Source organism: Serinus canaria, chromosome 14 (assembly GCF_022539315.1).
Source record: "Serinus canaria isolate serCan28SL12 chromosome 14, serCan2020, whole genome shotgun sequence".
Lineage (NCBI taxonomy): Eukaryota > Metazoa > Chordata > Aves > Passeriformes > Fringillidae > Serinus > Serinus canaria.
This window is the reverse complement of record NC_066328.1, coordinates 16130039-16152666: the sequence shown is the minus strand read 5'-3', so window position 1 is coordinate 16152666 and position 22628 is coordinate 16130039. Positions and strand designations below refer to the sequence as shown.

Below are 22628 nucleotides of genomic sequence, written 5' to 3'. Positions count from 1 at the left end.
GGTCTGCATCATGTCCCAGCTGCCAGTCCCAGGCAGGCATAAGTGCAACAACCCAATGAATCTTGGGTGACCTACAGCAGCCCTCACTTCAGTCAAGATTGAAATAACAAGCAACAATTCAACTTGCCATACAGTTTATTTCCAAGGACTAGTTCAGTCTTGGCAAATGTGGCTAGGCTGCCTCCATATAGCATTGGTCCTCTTGGGCAAGGGTTTGCACAAAAGTTTCATTTTTTTCTCAGTTTTCCTGAGGTTTTCCACTAATAGTTCTACTGACCTTTTTTTAAAACGGCAAGTGCCAGTTTGGAGTCCTCGCTGTGAATGGTGTGAGAGTCAAAGATAGGAGTTACACAAAATGATAAGGTAGCACCTTGTCTGAGCCATGGAACTCCAGGTGCTCTGCAGTTTTTCTGTCTAAGCTTAGCCCAATACTGTCCAGTGATGTTGGTAAGCTGACTGCTGAGCCACACCCCCCACCCCCATCTGCATGCTTCAGCACCTCTTCACTTCCCCCTGCATCTCCAAGTTCCCTCAAGTGGTTGTGTGAGTGGCAGTGGAAGTTAGTATTTTAGCCTGTTATCACCACCCTCTTGCATTACTTTACCAGTAGGGTTAAAGCTTTTCCATTTTGTTGCCTTTGTAGCTCTTTCTCTACTGTTTAAATCTTGACATTTCATCTCTAACAAATGCAACAGCTGTTCATCTCTGATGGTATTTTCATCACCATACAGCTCATTAGTGCTATTGATCCAAGGGCTACCATCACTAGTCTGTGTGTCATTCTCACCAGACGCTAAACCTGGGACAGTGGTACAGTCAGAACCCGGAACAGTCAAACACACACTGTCCTTTATCCTTGGGTCAGATTCATAGGTTGCAGTATCTGCAGGTGCTTCATTCAGGTTGTTGCACAGATTAATGAAGGATTCATATAGTGATGCAGACATAACCTCGTTGTCACTGTCCCAGTATAGACCACTACATTTACCTGAACTACCTAAAGGCTGATAGGCAGATGGCTGAGGTGCAATGGGGCAAGAAATTATATTGGTTTTCCTTAGAGCATTTTGATATATTACTCGCTTATGCATTTCTTCCTCTGAAAGAAAAGCTGAAGCACCTTCATTTGCATGTGTGGAGAAAGACAAAAAATCAGTATGTTCTGAACAGGTGTTTGGAAAATCAAGCTCAGTGCTGGGAGATCTGTAGTTGTTGTAAGACATCTGATTGCTAGCAGGCTGAGCACTTTGATCTCTGCAGTTGTATTTGGGCATCTCTGACACCTGTCTCAAAGGTGGTAAGGAAGGCACGCTTTCAAAGCCCAGAGTCAGGCTACTGCTAGCCATCGACTGAGACATGAGGGCACTGAAGCTCTTGTATGCAGAGCTGCTTGGTTCCTTGCATGCAGACACAAGCATATTAAAGCTTCTGTAGACAGAGCCACAGGGTTCCAGGGATGGAGACAAAAGGGTGTCACAGCTCTTGTAGACAGAACCACACAACCCCATGGACGCAGACACAAGGGTATTAAAACTCTTGTCTGCAGGGCTGTTTATTCTGTCCGTTTCAGTTCCAAACAATGATTTATTTGTAGACTCCTGGGTCTGGACACAAGAGTCAAGCTCACTTTCACAATGACATAGAAAACGGCTTTGATGAACCATTTGTTGAAGATCTCTTGCATCCAGAGAAGCAGAATTTATGCTGGAGCTCTGATATCCAGATTCAAAGGATTCTTCTGATAGCTCTGACTCTTTGCTGGCTGTACTACAATTGTAGTCATCTTGAGAGGCTTTGGTGAAAAGGGGAGTTGTATGAGAAATGTCACATGGTTGTGGACTCTGGGCTGCACTTTCTTTTGGATTTTGCTGTGATGGATTTCCAGACCTAATGTTCTCTAAGGTTTTCCTCTCAGCTGTGGGGATGTTTGGGCCTTTATTGTCTTCCATGTTATTTTCATCTGCCAGGAGTGCATCAAACATGTTAGCTAGTAACTCATTGTGTTCAGGGTGCTCTCTGACAGCACCAATGCTGCTCTCACAAGGCTCAAACATGGTGATCTGCTTGCCAGTTTCTTCTTGGCTCTCAGTTTCACTGTCTGTTAAACATACACAGATTTCTATACACTCTTCAACTGGTATTGTATCAGGGGTTAAAACTGCACTGCTGCCTTTTGGCAACCACTCTTCAGACTTGCTGTGGCAACTGCAAGATTTCTCAACATTTCTGATGTTATCTTTTCCCTTGAAGTTTTGGCTTAACAAACTTTGAGTCAGACAGTTCTTGCAACTTCTGTTTTTGGAAGTCAAAAGGAAAAGACAGTTCATGTTTATGGTACAGGAAACAATTTTATGCCGTAAAGCAGAGGATTTTTTTTTTTTAATCTTACTTACATTTGTTGTTCCATGTGACTCTGCTTTAAGTCCTGGAACGGGAACTTAATTTCATCAAAGTAGCACAAAACTGAAAACTAATAAAGATACAAATGGGATTTAGGACATACATGAACTGTATTTAGTATCCCTTACACTAGACAGACAATGGAATTTACTATATATTCTACTTCTGATGATCGGGAAAAGATATTTTTTGCAAAGCTTTTAAATTACCTGGACATTTTTTACAACCGACTGGCTCTTTGCTGGATTTGGGATTCGATCCCACCATTCTTTTTTCACTCTGCAAGGAAAGAATGAAAATAACTTGTTTTGACTGTACTTGGGCTTAATCAGTGTACATTTCTCTCTTCTGTTCTCCTTTCCCTCTTAGGCATCTGCATTGCAGCAACAGAAAGTGTTGGTTTTGAGCATCTCCTGATTTTCATTAAACCAGTGCAAAGATGTTTGCATGTTTGGTATGTGACTGCTCTGCACAACAACAGTCACCGGCTCTTCTAATCATGTTTAAAAGGATGCATGAAATAGACACACATAGGATTTCATTACCATTTAAAATTTTTTGAAAGAAATAAAGGTATTAGCCATCATTACTTGAACTCCAGCAAAGACCAAGGTCCAAAACTGACAACCCCTACTATAATAAGCTTATTCTAGTAAGACTAATAAGACTATTCAGAAAATGATAGAGTTTATAAGACTGACTTGTGTTTATAAAATCTCTGCTCACAGATAGCTAGATAAAGGTGCAGAGAAAACCCAAAACATTAGATTTCTGAGCTACCAGACATTTGTCTAACCAATAACAACACTGATATCTATATAAACTATTACTCTATAAACTCAGTGAGAAACAGGTTACCTACTTGGTGAAACAGAAGTAACAAATTATGGATCCTGCCATGATCAGTATGCAGGATGTGGGCACAGCCATCTGCAGAATGTCTTCAGCCTTCACCCGGTAATCTGTTAAACAAGCAAACGTCTACATGTGAATGTACATCTAAATACAAGCACTGACAATACCAAATTATTTGCTGCTCTTCTGCAACTCAAAAAAAATGCTCTTTTAGAGGATGTAAAATAAAGCTTCCAGCACGTTAACAACAGACCCCCACAGCTGCCAGCAGCAATGGTGTGTGGTGTGTCAGAGACCTAGCACAGGTACTGTGCTCAGCTACTGGGTGTGGCAGGAGCTGGAAGAGCCAGAGCCAGTGTGCACTGCGAGGCCACAGTCAGCCCTCAGGGACAAGGGCTATCACACAGCGCCTAAAATGATATTATCATTGTCACTGCCATGCAGCTATGTTTCTTGTTCTCTCTGATGCTCTTCAGGGGCTTTTATAAACCATCCTACTTCTATTAAAATACTGCTTTATTTGCAGCATATATATATATATACATATACATATATATACACACACACATATAATTTATACTCACTTGCTCTCACATCAATGTTGCTATTTAGCTCAAATATCTCTTCTACTTCCCTGTTGTCCACTTCAAGGAATATTTATAGAGAATAAACAGATTCCTTTCAGCCTGTTTTTCACAAGGCTAAGCAATCCACCCTCCCTTGGTGTTCTCTTCCTTAGTTTCCCAAGGAGTTGCCTATCTATGTTTAGTGTCTTTGGAAGCCTTTACAGATGTATTCACATTACATTCAAAAAGATGAAGATGATGAGTCTATAACTCTCCTCCAAGAGAGAAGCAGAGTATGTAGGACTGTATACCATCCTTTTACCAAACTGTTATTTCTGACACTGTTACCATAGTGAAATTCAACTTCTTCACTCCATTCACTCCAGTAGGCTGGGTAGTCCACGTAGTTACACCTAAGAGTTGCAACATAATCATAGCCTCTCTTCAAGGAGCTTGCAGTAATCTCAAAGCTTTTTGCCTGGTAATTAATTGTTTTTACAGAAACCTGAAAAGAAAGTGAGAAAGTTCACTTTGATTTCTTTATGGGGTGAAGGGTTAATGACAGCAACTACATATCACTGGTGTTATGCGTTTCAGTGACCTTTCACAAATGAACGACTATGTATGATACTGCAGTTCACGTTATCAGCAGGTGGCATTTGTTACCTGTCACCATGCATGTTCTTCTGCTACCAGAAGCAGCCCAGCCCAGAAATGCTGTATTACTCAGAACTCATCTGCCCCACAGAACAACCAACCTCTCCAGCTTCCTGATGTCTAAGGAGCAAATGAAGTTCAGGGAATAGAAACACTGTATTTTCCATCTCTGCACTGTCTACTGCAAGCAGCAGACCATTTTGGGGTGGCAGTCAAAAGAGTTTCAATTCTCTGACACCCAGCTGAACCACCTTTGGGGCAAAGTGAACTGTGGCAAGTATGTAAACAGGATCACTGTGCTCTGGCTGGCCCTTACATTATTATTAATGAAGTGACTTTCTAGAGGACTTTTTAAACCTTAAAGCCCTGGAGACAGAAAATGAAGAGACTGGGTGTCTCTTACCTCTGTCGGGTGCTGCTTCCTCCAGTATTTCACTTCATAGATGACTGGCTGTCCAGAGAGAAAGGATGGATGAGAGTAGCTCTCCTCCCAACTCAGATTGAAATTACCATTTTCAGTTTTCTCAATGGCAAGATTTTTGGGGGCTCTTGGCTTAACTGTATGTTAAAAATACAGAACAGGGTAATGGGAGAGCACTGATAGAGAGGAGCAGAGAGAAGCATTCACCAGAGATCAGAATATCATCTCAGTCAATGCACTTAGCCCTTTTCACTATGCTGTAGACAAGAATAGAGAGGCTGAACCTGAGCAGCTTGAGGGTATTTATTAAGCACTGTTTTCTCAAGCTGGCTGAACCAACTGCAAGTATGGCCTTTTGGTGCACTGGATGCAGCTTTCAGCCTGGAGAAACAGGAACAATCTGTGCCCTGACAGTAGCAGCTGTGAGGCTGGGTGGGCACAGAACTCCAAGATCACAGCCAAGCTGTCCTGGCTCCCTGTCTCTTGAAAATCGATGTGGACTTCTGCTTATTTGGCAGATAAGCTACTCCTGCTTGTGATACTTGCAGCATCAATCAAGTATTCTGAAGAGAACCAGTTCCTTGGCCTGCCTAAAGTATGAAAATGGTTTCTCTGAGTGTTTAAGGTGACAGGCATTGCCAACAAGCACACTGTTCTGACCAAACCGGGGGTCTAGGTGGAGACATGAACTGTGTCTACACACTCTGTCCTGTTTAGGAGCATTCTCTTTATCACTGACTGTTAAAATCCAACAGCAATTACTGTAAAAAATCTCCTGCTCATTTGGCATGATTCAACTAGCATGAAAAATCAGAGTATGACAGAGACAGGAATGGGAAGAATTTCAGTAGGAATAACCTAGTTTCTTTCTAGAAACTGAAAGTAGCATGATTCCTCTTCCTCTTGTAAACCACAAGTAAAAGGCACTAAAGATAATCTAAGTCCCCAAACTCCTTTTGGTTTGCAGCTGAGACGGTACAGCTAGAGGAAAAATCACTCTTTGCCTTCCCCATTACTTACATTAATTCCTTAAGAATCTAATCCAGAATCAGGTTTCTAAAAGAAAAGGATTTTGTATTTAAGCTACCATGACATTTTGCACCTCTGATAAGCAAAAACTGTTCTGGGGACCTGAATGAGAAGTTAGCTAGGACTGCAAAGCCTTGAACCAGATGCGCCAGTGACAAAATAAACAAGTTCTTACCAACAAGGGCTGGTGTAACATTGTAATTCCACGTATCAGTGCCATTGAATTGTAGGGCTAGAATATAAGTGAGGCCTGATACAAAATATTCTGGATATATTGTACAAGTGCACCTTAAACTGTCTTTTTCATTCTCAGGAACACACTTGTTTCTGAAAAACAGGCACAGAATTATGTGATGTTTAAGAGAATGTGACACACTATTCCTTGAAAAGGTGAAATCAAGTCTCCCAACATGTATGACCAATCAGAACTGAGACAAGTCAGCTCTCAGAAATATTTCCAAAACAAAACTGAGATCCCCAAATAACCCACCCTCCCTAGCCACCCCCTGGATATCTGTTTCACACAAATTAAAAACTTGACAGAAAGGCCAAGGATTGATCCCAAATACAACCCTTTCTCCACTTCAGCTCCTAAAGGAACATACTAACAGCTTGTTAGTATAGGAACAGTTTTATTGCAGTGTATCAGCAAGGTTATTTGAATGTTGGTGTGGTGAAATCATGCAGCAAGGGAAAGGAGAACCCAGATGTATCTTCTTGTGTAAGAGATGACTGGCCCTGCTCAGAACAGAGACAACAATCTGTGCCCAAACAAGGAGCTACACTGTATGCAGAGACAATCACCCGGCCTTCAGTGGAAATTATCTTTCACTTAGGCTACAGACCAGTGAATCAAGAAAGATTTCTCATGAAGAAGGTAAAATTTTACATGAAGTTAAAGTTTTGTAAACTTCAAAGAGCCCTACCACTCCCACCAGTAGGACTTGATCCATCCTCTATCCTAAGAGAGCAGAAAATTCTACAGAAGAGTAGACCACTGAACTGAGGGTGCTATTAATTGCAGAAACCCATTTTACTTAAAAGGAAGTAATCCATTTTACTTTAAGAGGAATAATCTGAAGTACATTTTGTCCCAGACACACAGTAGAGGGAGGAAATTAAAGTCAATAGTGGCTATAGGATATATGAAACTCTAACATCTTTTTAAACACTTACGATACAGAAGTTTCCTTGCTGTAGTAGAGCATGAATTCTTTGGAGCAATTGGTCTGTGCAGGCACCTTCCAGTGACAAACCAGCTCTTTGTCATAGTCAGTGAAGCATGCAAATTCTTGTGTGTGTCCGGCAGTCAAAACTAGGGGAAAGCAGCATACAATGAGAAGCAAGAGAATCAGAAGACTATACTGGACTAAGCAGAAATACTAAGTTTTCCATCTAAACAGAGCTGCAACACCTCTACAAATTAAGTGAAAACATTACTATTTTTTGTGTCTGGGTAAATGGAAAGAGAAACAGACACTCAGACTGTCTCCACCTTTCTGAAGACAATGTCTACGGTTTTGGACAGGAAGAGTCTGCAGTAGTGATACTGAGATAGGCATATTTCAGCCAACACAGACTTCCAAGAACAGAAAATCTGATTGCAATAGCTCTATTTAAAACATATCAGCATTAAATTACATTACATTAAAACAGCATTAAATACAAATGGTTCAAAACCCAAAATGCAGATAATTAAAAGAGTCAGACCAGGATTGGTGCTTACAGTCATGACTTGTGTTTTACCTACAACTAAGGTAAAAGATTCTAAGCTTCCTATACTTCATTTCACTCAGTACTTCCTGCTCTGTCTTCTACTCATCATTGTCATGAGAGCGTTCAAGACCGAGGAGAGATGAAGTCACACTTAGCCAGGCACTGAGGAGGTACACAAAAGCCCAGAGTCTCTGCACTCCAGTGTTCAAGTTTATAACTATTTTCACTGGTGGTATTTAACAAAAAAATAGAATATAGCGGTCAAAATATTTTTGTTAGAACTGGAAGTGGAAATAGAATCCACAATCCTCGGTATCCCTTCCAGCCTCACTTTCCTTTATTTCAATGTGCTCCACAAGAGTGAAACACAGAACAGAAGAGGAGAAGCTAGATGACAGAAAGGCCATGTGGTTATTTGGACTAACAGTATGCCAACCCTGATACTGGACCCTGGAATGCTATTATAAGAAAATAGCTAGAAATAGCTAATACTTTTTATCATCCAAGACAATTATTTGCCTTTTCTGATGTTTGACTTCTCTTTCACAGGTAAATAATAACAGTATCTCCCTTTTCTTGCACAATCTGTACAAATACAAATCCTTTTCTGCTTTACATGTCAATCTCCTGCAAAAGAAATTAAAATACCTGCTTTTTTGAATTCTATCAATTAAGATTATCTGAGAATTTCCAAAGGGATTCTGCTAGAAGGTTTTCTGTGGCAATTATAGAAGACCAAATTTTGTGTACATGGCCCAGTACATTACCAGTTCTCCATGCTGTTCATTTACATTGCAAATTCAAGACCCATTTACCATCTATTCACATCCTGCAAGGTCTTTGTCCTTCAGCCACTTCTGCTTCACAGACTTATTTCTTCCAACAGGTACCAAAATATCAGATTATTCCTCCCACGCCTTTTTTGCTGAAAGTACCAAATTTCATTTTATCTTCCCTACATTCCTACTTTTCTGTAGTCCACTTGTATTATTTACTATGATCCAACTTCTGCATACTCTAGTACAGTACAAGGTCTGCAAATGTAAAATGTGATGGTTAGATACCTTTTAGTGGATATGACATATAGCACAATGGGATCTATAAAATCTGGATTCTAAGTCGTCTGCTATATTGACTGCTTAAAAACCTAGAACTCACTGTGATTCGTGGTTTCATTAGTGTTCAAATACTTAGAAAATGTTTTGGTTTAGTTACTAAGGCTAAATATTTATCCTGTAGATAAGAACTATTGCTGTTATGTCCTTTCTGGATGGCAGTAACATGTTAGGTTCCCTTTTTTTTCCTGCATGGTACTCAATTCTTTACCACTCATCAAAAAAGCATCAAGTCAAACTTCTGTAACACTTTAACAGTCATACTACTTTTTATTCTACAATAATCATTACCCTGTTGATGTTGTTTATATTTAGTTGCCATTTGTAATTTTATTGCTAGTTTCCTTTTCTCACTTTAAAATGTACTCTTAACAGAAGTACTATCAACTTAAGGCCCTTAAAGATGATTGACATTATTTTTCAATCTGTTAATCATCTTGCACTTTCAAGAATACTTCACTTAAATGAAGCTCTTCCTGTTGTGTTAAGCTATGATGACCAACAATTTTACTTTATCTTGCCATTCAGTGCTGTCATGTCTTTTCAGAACTCGAAATTATATTCTCTGCTCTTTTCCTCTTACCTTCTCACTTTTTCAACTTGGTTACACTATATTTTTTTCAAAAAGCTCAGATATTTGAGAATTTCCTTTTGAAACCATATACAGTACTGGGTTTGTTTTGACTTGGTATAGTTAAAAAAAGGGAATTGAAATACTGAATTTCTTTTTTAATCCTCAAAGAGTACACAATGCTGAAGAAACTTAAAACGCATAGTTAAGTAGGCAAACAAACCCAAACAAAACACAATAAAGTTAAATTTTGATAAAGATCACTTAGGGAAATGAAAAGGTGGGATTACCTACACCAGACAATCCCACCAATGTGTTCTTGCAAACCTTGATCCTTCTCATTAATTCAAATTGCACTATTTCATAGTACTTAAGACAGTAGCTAATAAACCTTCTTTTTTAAAGACAGGGTACTTTCAATTGTCTTTTAACTATTTTGGTTTGCTTTATAAAACAAAACAAGATCTAAGAAACTATAGACTACTGTGGAACTAGTAAAAAAAAAATACAGACAGCAAAGTGTGAGATTCATTTTCCAGAAAATAAAAATGCATTATTGAAAACCACTACTCTATACTACTCTCTATATATTTATATATATACATATATATATATTTATATATATACACATATATATATACACACACACACATATATATATATATATATATATCTTATTAGTATTTTTAATCAAACATCATAAAAGATGCAATGAAAACAACCCATGTTTATGGGTATGGGAAGTCAGCTTCTGCCAACTGAGCTTCATGAAATAACCCTTAAGGAAACAGCAGCATCCGGACTCGATGCACCTGCAGGCTGACAGAAGGGTGGTGAGGGACACACCAGAGATCCTGCCCCCCGTCTGCCCCTGGCAGGGCAAGCCACGTCCCACAGACAGATCTGCTCTCATCCAGGCCAGCGTGCTTTCCAGCCCGCCACGCTGCACGCTGTGGGGAGCACAGAGTGGCAGCAGCTCTGCAGGCCGGCTCCGGGGCAGCTCCCTCGCAGCCCCACCAGCAAACCACAGCAGCCAGGGGCCACCGGGGCCCTGCAGAGCTGCCTGGGCTACGTGGCGACCTGGCCCACGCTGGGGTGTCCACTGCACACCAGATACTGGGGAAGGAGGACGTGGCTTTCCAAACCTGTTTCTCCTTTCTGCAAATTTCTAGTTTTTCTTGTCCACATAGAAAAGGTCAATATAAAAATTAAAAAGAAAAAAAATCTAAGATTTTATTTCTAGTTATGGGATACTTCTGACATTTGAAGTTACAAATTTTATAGTAGTTAATTAGTGGTAACAGCGTTACCTAGTGGTCATAGTGGTTAATGCTATAAAGAAAAACTTCACTATAATAATTTAAAATATTGACAAACATACCTTCATTTGTTGTATATGAAAAGAAAAGGATCCACAGGGTATATGGTGCAGCACTTGGGAGTCTTGCCATTATTGACAATGGTCAGGTTCAGTAAGAAACACTCTGCTGCAATCCTGCTAACAGAAAACATAATTAGCTTACATCCCTGTCTCAGTTAAGGTAAAGGTGTAGTTTTTCCTACCACTCTGCTAGATGTTAGAATTCAGACTCCCTGCTGTACCTGTTTCCCACCTCTGGCCCCAAAAATTAGCTCATGGAATGAGATATGTAGAAGAACAAGGAGAATGCAAATGAGCTAGAAGGCTTTTCTGCAAAATTTTCATTACAGAGGATAAGGGACTGACATTGGCAGTGAAGCTACTCTTTTTAGCTACTACTCTCTTTAGCTACTTTAGGCAGGCCAAGAAGCTGGTTCTCTTCAGAATACTTGTTTGATGCTGCTGCTTATCTGCCAAATAAGCAGAAAGTCCCCATCAATTTTTAAGAGACAGGGAGCCAGGACAGCTTGGCTGCAATGTTGGAGCTCTGTATGTAAAGGCTGCTAGTATGTAAAGGGTAAAAAAGGGCAAGCACTAGACCAAAATCTGTGACATTGTCACTAAAGCCCTATGATTCCACTCAGATAAGTTAAAGAATTTAAGAATGAAGGGTCCAATCTATTGACTAAAATGTTTCCTCCAAGTCCTATCACCAGTACCTTGATAATCTGAGTATCACCTCTTTAAAAAAGAATTTTGGGAAAGAACTGAGCATTGCTCCAAAAGAATGCCGATTCATTAAAACATTAATTATTAAAAAGTTGTAAAACACATACCTAATCATTATATAACCAGAACAACTTTGGAGAAGGAAAATAATGCACCTTTTATGTCCCTATGCATAGCAAAACTGTCTAGGTAAATTAAAAACAGATGAAATAATTAATTTCAGACTTAAAAATAGCAAATGTCCCCAAGATATTTTACCAATGTAGCTACTTAATGTCTAAGATAAGGCTACCAGCTTTCATATAACTACAAACGGATATCATGCATTTAAAATTCTCATAAATTTGTAAGTGAAGTCATGCTAACTAATACGCTTTTGGCTTTGCTTTCAGTATAAAGAGGGATAAAATTGGTTCAGCAGCACATTGTTAAGACACAACCCTTTAGTCCCTTTCTCTCATGCTTTTGGAATTTTCTAACTTTCATATCTGGACAGAGTGTTCTTGCTGCCTGAAGCTTCAGCTGTTCTGTCTATACCTATAGGGCTCCTGGGTAGTATGCTAGTATTTATTTCAAAGGAGTGGGGGGGAAGGGAGACTCCTCTTGGTGAATGGTATTGGGTGTTCTGCATAAGACTGGTCAGATTCTGAAGTAGGAAAGACCACTGTAAGGTATTTGTGGATGGTGGTTCAATACTCTCTTCCCCAAACCAACCATGCAGCAGAACCACAACACATGTGCCTGACAGAGGTGAGTCTGTCTGAAAATATCTATCTTAGAAGTTAAGGGAAAAGGACACTGTTAGTCAAAAGAGAAAATCAGAATGGAGACTCTTCTGTGAAGTTCTCTGGGGCAGCTACTGCTCATTGAGTAGTTCTTTATTAAGAACAAACTTGAAAGACAAATTTCTCATAAGAGCTTGAGAAAACTATTACGCAAGAGCTGAGTTTTTTTCACATTCTGAGAACAGATGAAAAGTGACTAAGCACAGTCACATTTAATACATTTTTTAAAAAAGAACACAAGCAACTTGGCTGCTGCTCAGAAAAAAGAGCCAACTGCTCTGGCATTAAAAAAAAAAAAATCCTTAATTTCCCTTTTTCCTGGAATGGTCAAGAGAGGAAGCATTTTCTTTCCACTGTTAGGTAATACTGCCACATGACTAGAGTTCCAAGAAACTCTTGGAACTCTTAGAACTTTGGCAAAGAATCCCGAACCACATAAGCATGTCCAAATGAGCAGAGGGCAGACCAAAACCATTTACTCATGGAAGAATGGATCTGCACATGTGGATGAAAATGGAGTTAAGCCAGTGCTTTAATGAAACTGCAAAAGGAGAAAATTTTAAAACACCCACAGCTCTTCTGCCTGTTACGTCTTAAGTTTTTCATTATACCAGACAATGAAATGCCAATCTTAAAAAAGTATGTAAAGCATACAGACTGCAATACTAGGTTTGCTGCAATACTAAAATTGCAGCAAACCTAGTAACTCTGATAAATTTGAAGAAAGTAAATTGCAAAGACATAAGTAACTTCCCCAAAACTAGGAAAGAAATCTCTGTTGCAGTTAGAAGGAGATCTACATGGTTACTGGCATAAGCTACATGCTTTGATCACTTAACTTTTCTGTTTCTTGAAAAAAAATGCGATGTGATTAGAATTATTGCATTTACTATCATCTTGTCTTACTCTCTTAAAGCTTCTCTCTTCTCTCTTACTCTCTCATAGCTAGTTTAAAGCACTAGCTATAAACGCTGAATAAAATGAGACAAGCGGTACAGAGCAAAGCAAAAGGTTCACCCACAGATTCTGCATCAAACCTGGAAAAGAAAACCCGTGCAGCGTGTAATGCCTTCTGACGAGAAACCTCTCCCTTCCGGGCGCTCAGCACGAACCGGTCCGAAGCTCGTAGCCTCCGGGCACACGGGGGGCGCAGCCTGAGCCCTGGGCTGGGCACGGCCGGGAACGGCTCCGATGGTGAACGTGGGCCCGGGACAGGCGCGGCTGCTGCGCCTACCGCGCAGCGCGTCCAGCAGGAACAACACTTCGGAGAATTACTGTGTAAAATACTGTAAAAGGAGCACTCGCGATTAACAGCCTCCAGGAAAGAGAAGCAATTCTGGCCGCGGGATTCAGCCGGAGCCGTCGCACGGGACGGGCCCAGGGATACGCGCCCGGCCAAGCCCCGGAGGGAGCACAGACCTTCCGCCCTTCCCAGAACCAGCACGGAGAAAAACACAGACGGCACAAACGGCACGCCAAGAGCAGGTAACGAGAATGAGTCAGTCCTGACGCCAGGACGAAGGGGCCGTCGGACGTACCTTGTGTCTACCGACGCCCGCTCCGGACCCGGGCGCTCCCGATCCCAGACGCGGCAGCGCCCCAGGCCCGGCCCGCCGCCATCCGCCCCCACATACCGCCCGTCCGGCGCGGGGCGGGGCCGGCGCGGGGCGGGGCCGGCGCGGGGCGGGGCCGGCGCGGGGCGGGGCCGGCGCGGGGCGGGGCCGGCGCGGGGCGGGGCCGGCGCAGGGCTGTCGATGGCGGGCGAGCGCAGCCGCCGCTGAGTTGGTGAGCGCAGGCGGGTGCGGGGGCCGCTGAGGGAGTGGTACCCCGTGGGAGCTCCGGAGAACTCCGGTGGGTCCCAGCAGGGCCGAGGGTTAGCGGGCCGGGCGGTTTTCAGGGGCATTGCCTCCGTGGGCTGCAGCTGGCCCGGGGCCGCGCGAGCGGCGAGGCCGTACCGCAGAAGCGGGCCGTCGGTTGGTGCCGTGGTCAGGCAATTTCCTGATCTGCCTTTAATTACTTCAGGCGTTCTTCGAAACTTGTAGAGGGTTATTTTCTGTCCAAAGTCACCCGCTCTGATTGCTTGTGCACAAATCAGAGCGGGTTGTGTGGGGAACAGGAGCTTTATCTAACATAGAATGACGGACGGTGAAGTGTTTGTCACCCCACGCTGTTATTTTCAGGTTTGCAAATACCGCAGGGGAGCGTTTTGTAGCGCTTAGTGCGGCGTGGAGCGCTCTCCAGTTCCTAGCGAGTCAAAGCGGCCTAATCCAGTTTGCTCAGCAACATGCTCTGCAGCTTCGATGGAAGCTACAGCGACAGAGATAGAGAAGATCACTGTTCAGAAGTTTAGAGGCTCAGTGACCATCAGGGTGCCTAAGGACCCTCCCAGAGCACCGTCTGAGACTAACTGTGCAGACTCAAGCGACTACTGTGTGTATAACCTTGAGCCAGTTACGCGCGTTAAGCAGGAGTCAGTCCCCTGTGTATCCAGTGCTGCAATAAAGTATTGCTTGCTTCTTAATACTACATTGGTGTTAAGAAGAAGTTTTAGTCCCAATTTTGGGTGACAACGTCACAATGCCTACGTTGTTCTTTCCTGTAGCTAAAACTAGTTAGATTTTATCTCTTGAACTCTTCCAGAACCTCAGAGCTGGTCACCCTCTGCATTCTGAGGACAGCCTTAGGATCTGCTTTTTTTGCCCTCATTCAATGTAATAGACTTTAATTGAAATCTTGTGTATACTTGGACTGTTATAGTCTTAATTTGCATTAACATGTGCATTAATTCCAGCTTAAACCTCCTTCAGCACTTGAAGCCTGGTGAAACAATCTGATGGCAGCTCAGATGACCAATGCTCATCGACGGTTCTTGCAGGTTTTGATGTCTAATGGGATAACGGAAGGATCAGAGGCTAGAAAATTACACCAGCACTGCTGTGAAACTGATAAAGGTGTGTCTGTCTTGGTGATGAAAGAACTGGGTTTTTTTCCTGGTGCAGCTTGCAAATACTTTGATTTCTGAAGGGCATACACCAGCTAAAAAAAGTTTAAAAACCTCTTAATGATATGAGTGTACCCTCTCTTTCCTGAAAGATAAAATAATACAGCAATGAGTAAACTAACTTCTAATCAGGCCAGATTTGTATATAGTACTTTTTATTTTATCAAGGTTGTTGTTTATAGGTTATGCATATAAATGATTTTAAAAAATAATTTTTGACACTGGAAGTACTTTACTATAGTTAATGCTTTTAAGTAAATGCACTTCAGTTATTTCTCCCAGGTGTTGTGGGAGAAGTCACTCTACAAAAGTATTTCTGTGAGGATGAGATGAGGTTTCCTGGTGAATTGCTGTGCTTTTTTCCCACCTCACCTGCACTGTGTTGCCCATTCCAAGTCCTGGAAACTGTGCTCCTACCAGGCTTAGGAGTGTCCCTGTGCCATGTCACCATGCTGCTCACTCTGCAGGGACTCTTCTGGTTTTCTGTGAATTTGTACCTACTTACCCATAGATGTAAGGTCAGATTCCCACAAAGTAATCTGTTTGTATGTCTCTTGAGTCAGGAACTGTAACTTGACCTACTTTTTAAATGCTAAAATTGTGAAGTGCAACTTTTGGTGTTCTATTATCCGTGTTCATTTTTTTGTGGAGAATTTTTATCCCTTTTTTTCCACAAAAGATCTACTCGAGCGGCCACTTAACATTGGAACGTAACATTAAAGTGTTAAAGCTGTTGTACAAGAGTATTCTGTTACCTTTCATCTTTTACCCTTTCTGGGATCTGTCACTAAAGCTCCCTGACTGCTGTGTGCAGCGTTTCCTGCTGACAGGGGCCAAGCAGGTGGCAAAACTGTACTTAATTTTGTACTTGCTTTACTGTTGTTCTTGTTGTTTGTTGACTTTGTTCACTGAAGGAGTCTTGTATGTCAGAATCAGGAACTCCTGGGCAGGAGCATCCTATGAGTGCTGTTTGGCACTGGGCTGGGTAGTGCGGTGCGGTTTGGGAGTGGGACCTCAGCCTGGTGCTCTTAGGCAAGCGAGGGAGTCCTGTGACTGGGAACAGGATTAATTTCATGATAACTGCTTGTAATTTTGAGACATCAATCATTTATATAAAATTATGAGCTGTTACTTTGTGGCAGCAGCTCTCTGGTCACAGAGAGCAGCACACAGCTTTCCCAGACATCAGCCTGGGGAAGGCTGTGGGAAGAGCAGAGAAAAGAATGAGAAACAATTCTTATCTTCACTTGCTGCACTTGTTATTGTGAACATGTGGAATGTGTTATGGAGATTTGTTTACCAAATGGTGGTTTCTTAATTAGCCAATAGTGAAGTTGTTTTTATTAGAGGACCAAATAGGTCTACCTGTAGCAAACTAGGGTATTAAAAAAGCAATAGGTTTCTTAATAAAGAAATCATCAGTGTTATGTAAATGTATGGAGTCTTTGTAACTTATTACCTGGCTGGGGGCCTACCGTGACATTACTTAGCTCTGGTTTTTAAACCATAGCCTGATGAAGGCAAGCAGGAGTGTTGCCACTGACAAAATCTTGGTTTGGATGGATGTGAGAGTTGTGCTGGTGCTGTGCAGGCAAGAACCATGGTATAGTAGTCTTCTGGAAGACTATCCATTGTCTTCCACAGAATGACTGTAAAGTCCATCCTAATTATGTCTATGATAAAACTACTGCTAGTATTTGCTTAGTTTGTAGAATGTGACTCAAGATATTTCTTGTGTTTCTACAACACTAGAATTTTAGGTTTTCTGATATGTAACTTGAGCACTTATGTGCCATTAATTTGTGAAACAGAGAATACAGAAACAAGTCCCTTGTGTATAAAGGAATTCAAGTCAGTGTATTTTTCTGTTGTGCATAATATTTTTTCTCAGTCATATTTTATTTTCAATTCAGCTTAGTTCAGGTCATTGTAATTACTGGATTAGTGCTATGAGTTCCCTGTTACAAGGCAGACTATCTGGACTCTGTCAATTAATTTTAAAGGAGCTGAGCATCTCTGAAGGCTGCGAAACAGCAGCACAAGGAAATGATATGTCTGCTGAATAGAACAGTTTGAATTCTACCTCAGTAATAGCACTCTTACCTGGGAAAAAATGTTTCACATAAAATGATCTGCCTGATATGTAGTTGTTTGACTTTTGTCTGTATGACTTTTCTCATTCATTTTCAGTTTACTATGCACACGATAAACTGGATGATTTCATCAGCACTATTAATAGCCACCTGCAGCCTTTGTTTATGCAGATCCGGAAAGGAATATCAGAAGATGATGGAAGAGCACATTATGCTGTAGTAGGTACCTGCTGTGCTGTGTTTGCATGGGGCTGGCAGTGGCTGCAGGAGCTGCTGGGAGGATAAACTGTCACAGCCCAGATGTATGGGAGTAGGACATGGCAGCAAGGATGACAGCAGTGTTGGAGTTACTTAGCGTAAACATTGCTTAAGTGCTGAAGTGAGATTTCTTTTCCACGGGAGACTTTCTTTCCTAAGACAGATTTTTAAAATAGAGAACACAGAGAACAGTCCAACATCAGTTTTCTTTTTCTCCCACTCAAAAATCAAACTAGCACAAAAGTCTTGCTGAGAAGTAGCCTAAAAGTTGTTTCCCCAGATGATCTGCAATGTGCTTGTCAGAGAAGGTTATCTAATAATTTCAGAAGACCATACAGAAGGTGTCCTAAAATTAGCTGCTGCCTTTAACCTTTCCTTTTTCCAGTTAAGTTGAGCTAATAATTAATAGTAGTAGCATGTGCAATAGGAGTAGAAAACATGGGCAACTGGTTTTCACAGTGAAAAAAAAGGTGACTGATAACATAGTTCCTCCTGCTGTCTATCACCAGACCAGCCTAGTACCTGTGATGTGTCAGCTCTGCTGCAGCACTCTGTGTCAGTTCTGGGAGCTTGTTTTATGGAATGGCTTTGCCTGGGCAGAGGAAGCTGTGCAGAATTTGTAACTGGAAGATGAGGGTTTGTAAAGAAAGAACTTGAATACCGTCAAGTGCCCCTCAAAGAACTAACATTTATGTTAATTGTAAGATGATGTATTCTTAACCTTGGGGCTTTTTTACAGTTTCTGGTAGGAAACTACATCAGCACTTCATGTCAGTTTATTTTTTTTGTAGGTGAATTTGGCGGAAACTGAAATAACTAAAATGGCATCTGACTATACAGAAATTGAATTGGAATTGTTCAGAAAAACAGTAAGTATATCAGTTATCACTTAGTAAATCATATTATTTGTGAAGGTCTTGTCTTAAAATGAATGAAAATGGAGATGTGGTGAAGAAGTAGTTGCCATTTTACCTCAGTTTATCTGAGATCAAATTGGTGGGGTGGGTAGCGATGAAGGTATGTGCAAGTAATGATTTGCTGTTGCAAGTCAGTTATGGCTAAGGCAAAATCAGCTCCAGGGAATGGTTCCTTGGGTTAGGGACAAGACATGCCTGCTTTTAGTTACAAAAGCAACTTCAGGATTTTCAGTCATGACTACTGAGTTTTTCACTGGCTTCAGTAGTTTAGTAATATAAAGTAGTTTTTAATGCTGGTAACATACAAAATGAATTTGCTGATTTGCATATAAACATTTGTCTCTGGTTACTGAGGTTTTTCCTCAAAAGATCTTTGTCAAAGAGCAGATAAAAAGAAATGGATCTGTCACCACTGAGTGTGGCCAGGGATCCCTGAATGCAGGTTCATTTAGGCAGCATGTATACTTCTATTTGTGGAAACGTTTTCTTGGCAAAGACCAAAACTGCTAAGGGGACAATGATTGTTTCAGCTTTTGGCCTTTGTTTTACAATTCTGGTTCAAGCCATATACTGTAGTATCTCTCACATACATGAAAGCAAAAAAAAAAAAAAAAAAAAAAAAAGCATATCAGCACATTACTGTAAGGTGTGTCTGCCTAACTGCAGTGTTTCTAATACTTGGTAATGTTTCTTCCTGTAGATGGACCTAATAATTTTATCAGAAAATGGCTTTGCCTCATCTACAGATATATTAAACTTGGCTGACCAACTTAAGTCAAAGAAAATGAAGAAAAAGGAAGCGGAACAAGTGCTGAAAGTTTTTGTAGAGGATAAGTGGCTCTCTGAGGTAACTGCATTCAGGTGTTCTTAGTTCAATGGGTTCAGCTACCATGTTCTTATGGATGTGGTAGCTGAGACTGGAGATCTTCTTGAATGAATGATGGCAAAAATGGTCTTATGGCACCCATGCTTATTGCTGCTCCAGTAATTTTTGCAGAAAAAGAAGTAGACCTAAAGGGGAAAAAGTCCTTGGGTAGAACTGTACAGGACCATATGGTTTCAGTTTCTTGCACTGGAGCCAGGTGGGTTTGTGTGTCCAGTCCTGCCCAGTGATGCACAGACACAGCAGCACAGCATCCTTTGTACACAGCTTTGTACACAACAGCACAGCATCCTTCAACCTGGAACAAGAGCTGTGGAAAGCTCTTCGGAGTGATCAGTGCTGTTAGTTGCATTTAGAATTTCCTGAAAAGGAGTAAGGCCAGACATGTTGAAAACTCCTGTACCAGAAATGCATGGGGCACTGTGCATGTGGTTACACCTGTTTTTATTTTATGAGGAAGCAGTGCAGATAACTCACCATGTGGACCATGGTGGACTGACCATGTGGATACTGCAGTTGCTTGCTAAGTGAGACCTTTAATCCCTTTTCTGCTGGAGTCATTGCATCATAGATCTTCAGCCTGCTGCCACACAGTTACTTATATGTGAAATTGATTTGGCAGATATTTCCAAAGATAGATCCAGCAGGAAATGCCTAGATTTTGTTGAAAGCTGGGAGAATTTCCTCTAACATTCTTTTTGGGAGGATCCCAAAACAGCGTGCCTCTGTTTAGGAGCACATGCTCACTCATCTATGCTTTCCAAGGACTAGATCTCTGTCAAAGGTGTGGTATTTTTATTCTGCTCCTCTAAACAAAGGAGTTCTGCTATTTCAAAAGTGTTTTGGCATTGCATTGTCCAGCATGTTGGTTTCATGACTGTAGAAAAAAGTGGCTCGTTAACAGATGGTTAGCAAAGTCAAAAAAGGTAAAAGGAATGAAAAGAAATTCCTCATCTCAACACTTGTTTCCTTAGAAAAATGGAGAATATACTCTGCATACTCGTTGCATAATTGAGATGGAACAGTACATTCTCAGCAACTACCAGGATGTGGCAAGGAAATGTAACATCTGTCACAGCCTCGCCATCCAGGTAACATGTTTTATCACCTCAGCCAATGGACTTGCATGGTCATAGCTGAGGTTTGTGCTGCTTTCCCTTGGGTATAATCTTGGTCTTGTAATCTGGTCACGGTGCTCATGCGTTTTGTAAAAAATTTTTTTTTTCATTTTAGGCATTTTATCTTCTGTCTTTAGGAGTAAAATTGTCTTGGAGCAGTGTCTCCAAACATAAAGGAAAAGTGCACTCCCACAATGAGGAACATGGTTTTGCTGTCTAGCTTTCCAAACCAGCATGTTAGAGATAAGCTCCTGATGCTGAAAGAGGTTTAGCAGTGAGATGTTAGCAGTGTCCTCCTTGGGCCTTACCAATAGATGTCATCGTGTGACACATTCACTCTTGGTTCTGGGATTTTAATTCAGCAATTCTTTGTGTTTGGACCTCAGAAGAAACATGTGTGCTATGTAGAGCATGCTAAAGCACTGTGTTTTGATAGCTGGGATGTTACCTGTTCCATCTTGCTTAAGTAGTTACAGCCTGGATTCATATTCCAAAACTGCTACTTTTGCTCTGTGAGCCTGCATCTTCTGATCTGCCCAACTAACATGCTTCCATGTTACTTTTTCCATCCCAATTAATCTCCTTTATTGCACTGAAATTGTTGTCTTTCAAGCTAAATTTTGTCCATATAGGGAAAAAGTATTTCCTAGTTTACAGAAAAAGACCTCCTTTTACCATTTACCAGCTTTGACTGTTGAGTGTGTCCACCACCCATATTGTGGGAGCCGTTCTTTGAAACAAAGTGTTGCATATCTGCTGCTCTGTGTAACAACTTTCTCTTAAATTGAAGGACTGTTTAGAATGATTTTATGAATCAACACTCCTGATTTCAGAGCCAAGTATGTGAATCCTGTGGAATTGGAATGCACTTACCTTGTGTCAGAAAGTACTTCAGAGGCCAGACTGAACCCCGCTGTCCCAAGTGTAATGAATCCTGGTCTTGTGACAACCCAGGTACTAAGCAATGTATTTTTAAAAAGTTGAATGTAATAATACTAGGAAATAGCCTGTGATGTTCAGTGGCACTGCCTGTATTATTTATAACTGTGAGTATCAGCTGTTTCTGACTTTAGTGGTATGTTTCAGACACTAAACCATACACAGGCAGCATTGAGCCCCCATAGTGCCCAAAGAATGCCATGGGCATTAGCAGTCCCTGTGCATATTTTTTTTATACCTATCTTTAGGAGATAGAGGGGAGGGGGGAAGGAATAGAGGTGCACTCAACCCATGACACTGAAACTTCTGGAAATACTGAGCTTCTAAGAATCTTTTTGGAATTACTCAGTTTGTCCAGGGAAATTGGACATCATGAACAGCAACACAGGAATATACAAAGCATTTTAGAAAAGGTGGTTATACAATATTATCTTTTTTTGTGTGTTGTCCATTAACCTTCCTTTAGTTTTCTTTACAGGTATGAATCGGATGGGGTCCCAGACTTACCACAGAGCTCCACTCTTGGCCTTAGATGATGCCAGTAAAACTTGATGTCAGTGACATCTGTTTGCCCCCAATCTGGCAGAACAGCCAGACTGTATTGTATTCATTAGTAAACAGTGCTCAGTGTACTCATTTTCTGAAGTACTAAGAATCTTATAATAAAACTGTCATTGATGTTCCTGTTCATAGTAATGCTTGCACAGCTTTCTTGGAGGCTGTTTTGTGTTTGTAATTCTCCATATTCTTGGGTTGGGACTCTCAGTGCATGTTTGGGGATGAAAGATGCAAATGTTTTAGTCAGTCCTGCAATCTGATATATGCAGCTGAACACTGGAAAGAACCCTTTCTCAGCAAGTGCTCTGTTTGTACACGAACAGTACAAATTCAGTTGCACAATGGAAATGACACCTGCTGTACCACATTGAGCAGGTGAAAAATCAGTGCAGTATGTGCAAGGCAGCTGGCTCAGTCTCTGACCTAGGGCTGGAGTTGGAGCACTTCTAGTTGGCCCTGTGGTTGTGTTTTGTCCCTTCTTTAGATGCAGAAGAATTTGTCTTGATGTAAGGCCATGCCATGAGCAGCTGTGCTCTGTAAGGAGGGAGTATTGCCACAGGATTGGGAAGTAGTAGGACAGGATGTGGGGCAGTGTTAGCTGATGTCTGCAAACTGCTGAAAACATTACCATACTGAGATTCTTTAGGTTTTTTGTCT

At 41.3% G+C, this 22628-nt stretch overlaps 2 protein-coding genes across 15 annotated transcripts; one reads left to right on the top strand and one right to left on the bottom strand.

The window, feature by feature from the left end:
* Positions 1 to 117: 117 nt before the first annotated feature.
* IL4R (interleukin 4 receptor) lies at positions 118 to 13883 on the bottom strand. Of its 5 annotated transcripts, none has more exons than XM_050979894.1 (11): positions 13743 to 13883; positions 13242 to 13490; positions 10712 to 10825; positions 7105 to 7243; positions 6104 to 6255; positions 4882 to 5036; positions 4170 to 4326; positions 3263 to 3362; positions 2610 to 2679; positions 2394 to 2470; positions 118 to 2292 (listed from the first exon to the last, which is right to left on the bottom strand). In XM_050979894.1, exons 3-11 carry the CDS (start codon positions 10779 to 10781, stop codon positions 561 to 563), a joined length of 2652 nt encoding a protein of 883 aa, XP_050835851.1. In that variant the 5' UTR covers positions 10782 to 10825; positions 13242 to 13490; positions 13743 to 13883; the 3' UTR covers positions 118 to 560. The 5 variants fall into 5 exon arrangements, with proteins under 5 accessions (XP_050835851.1, XP_018771250.2, XP_030085593.2 ...); XM_018915705.2 differs by having other exon boundaries at positions 13242 to 13478; positions 13743 to 13865; XM_030229733.2 differs by lacking the exon at positions 13242 to 13490 and having other exon boundaries at positions 13743 to 13865.
* Positions 13884 to 13918: 35 nt separating this feature from the next.
* On the top strand, positions 13919 to 22101 carry NSMCE1 (NSE1 homolog, SMC5-SMC6 complex component). Of its 10 annotated transcripts, none has more exons than XM_030229607.2 (9): positions 13922 to 13989; positions 14385 to 14634; positions 14996 to 15155; positions 17396 to 17517; positions 18348 to 18425; positions 19174 to 19320; positions 20331 to 20447; positions 21308 to 21428; positions 21880 to 22101. In XM_030229607.2, exons 3-9 carry the CDS (start codon positions 15038 to 15040, stop codon positions 21963 to 21965), a joined length of 789 nt encoding a protein of 262 aa, XP_030085467.1. In that variant the 5' UTR covers positions 13922 to 13989; positions 14385 to 14634; positions 14996 to 15037; the 3' UTR covers positions 21966 to 22101. The 10 variants fall into 10 exon arrangements, with proteins under 10 accessions (XP_030085464.1, XP_030085467.1, XP_030085469.1 ...); XM_030229614.2 differs by having other exon boundaries at positions 13938 to 14055; positions 15080 to 15155; XM_030229610.2 differs by having other exon boundaries at positions 13938 to 14055; positions 15012 to 15155.
* Positions 22102 to 22628: the final 527 nt, after the last annotated feature.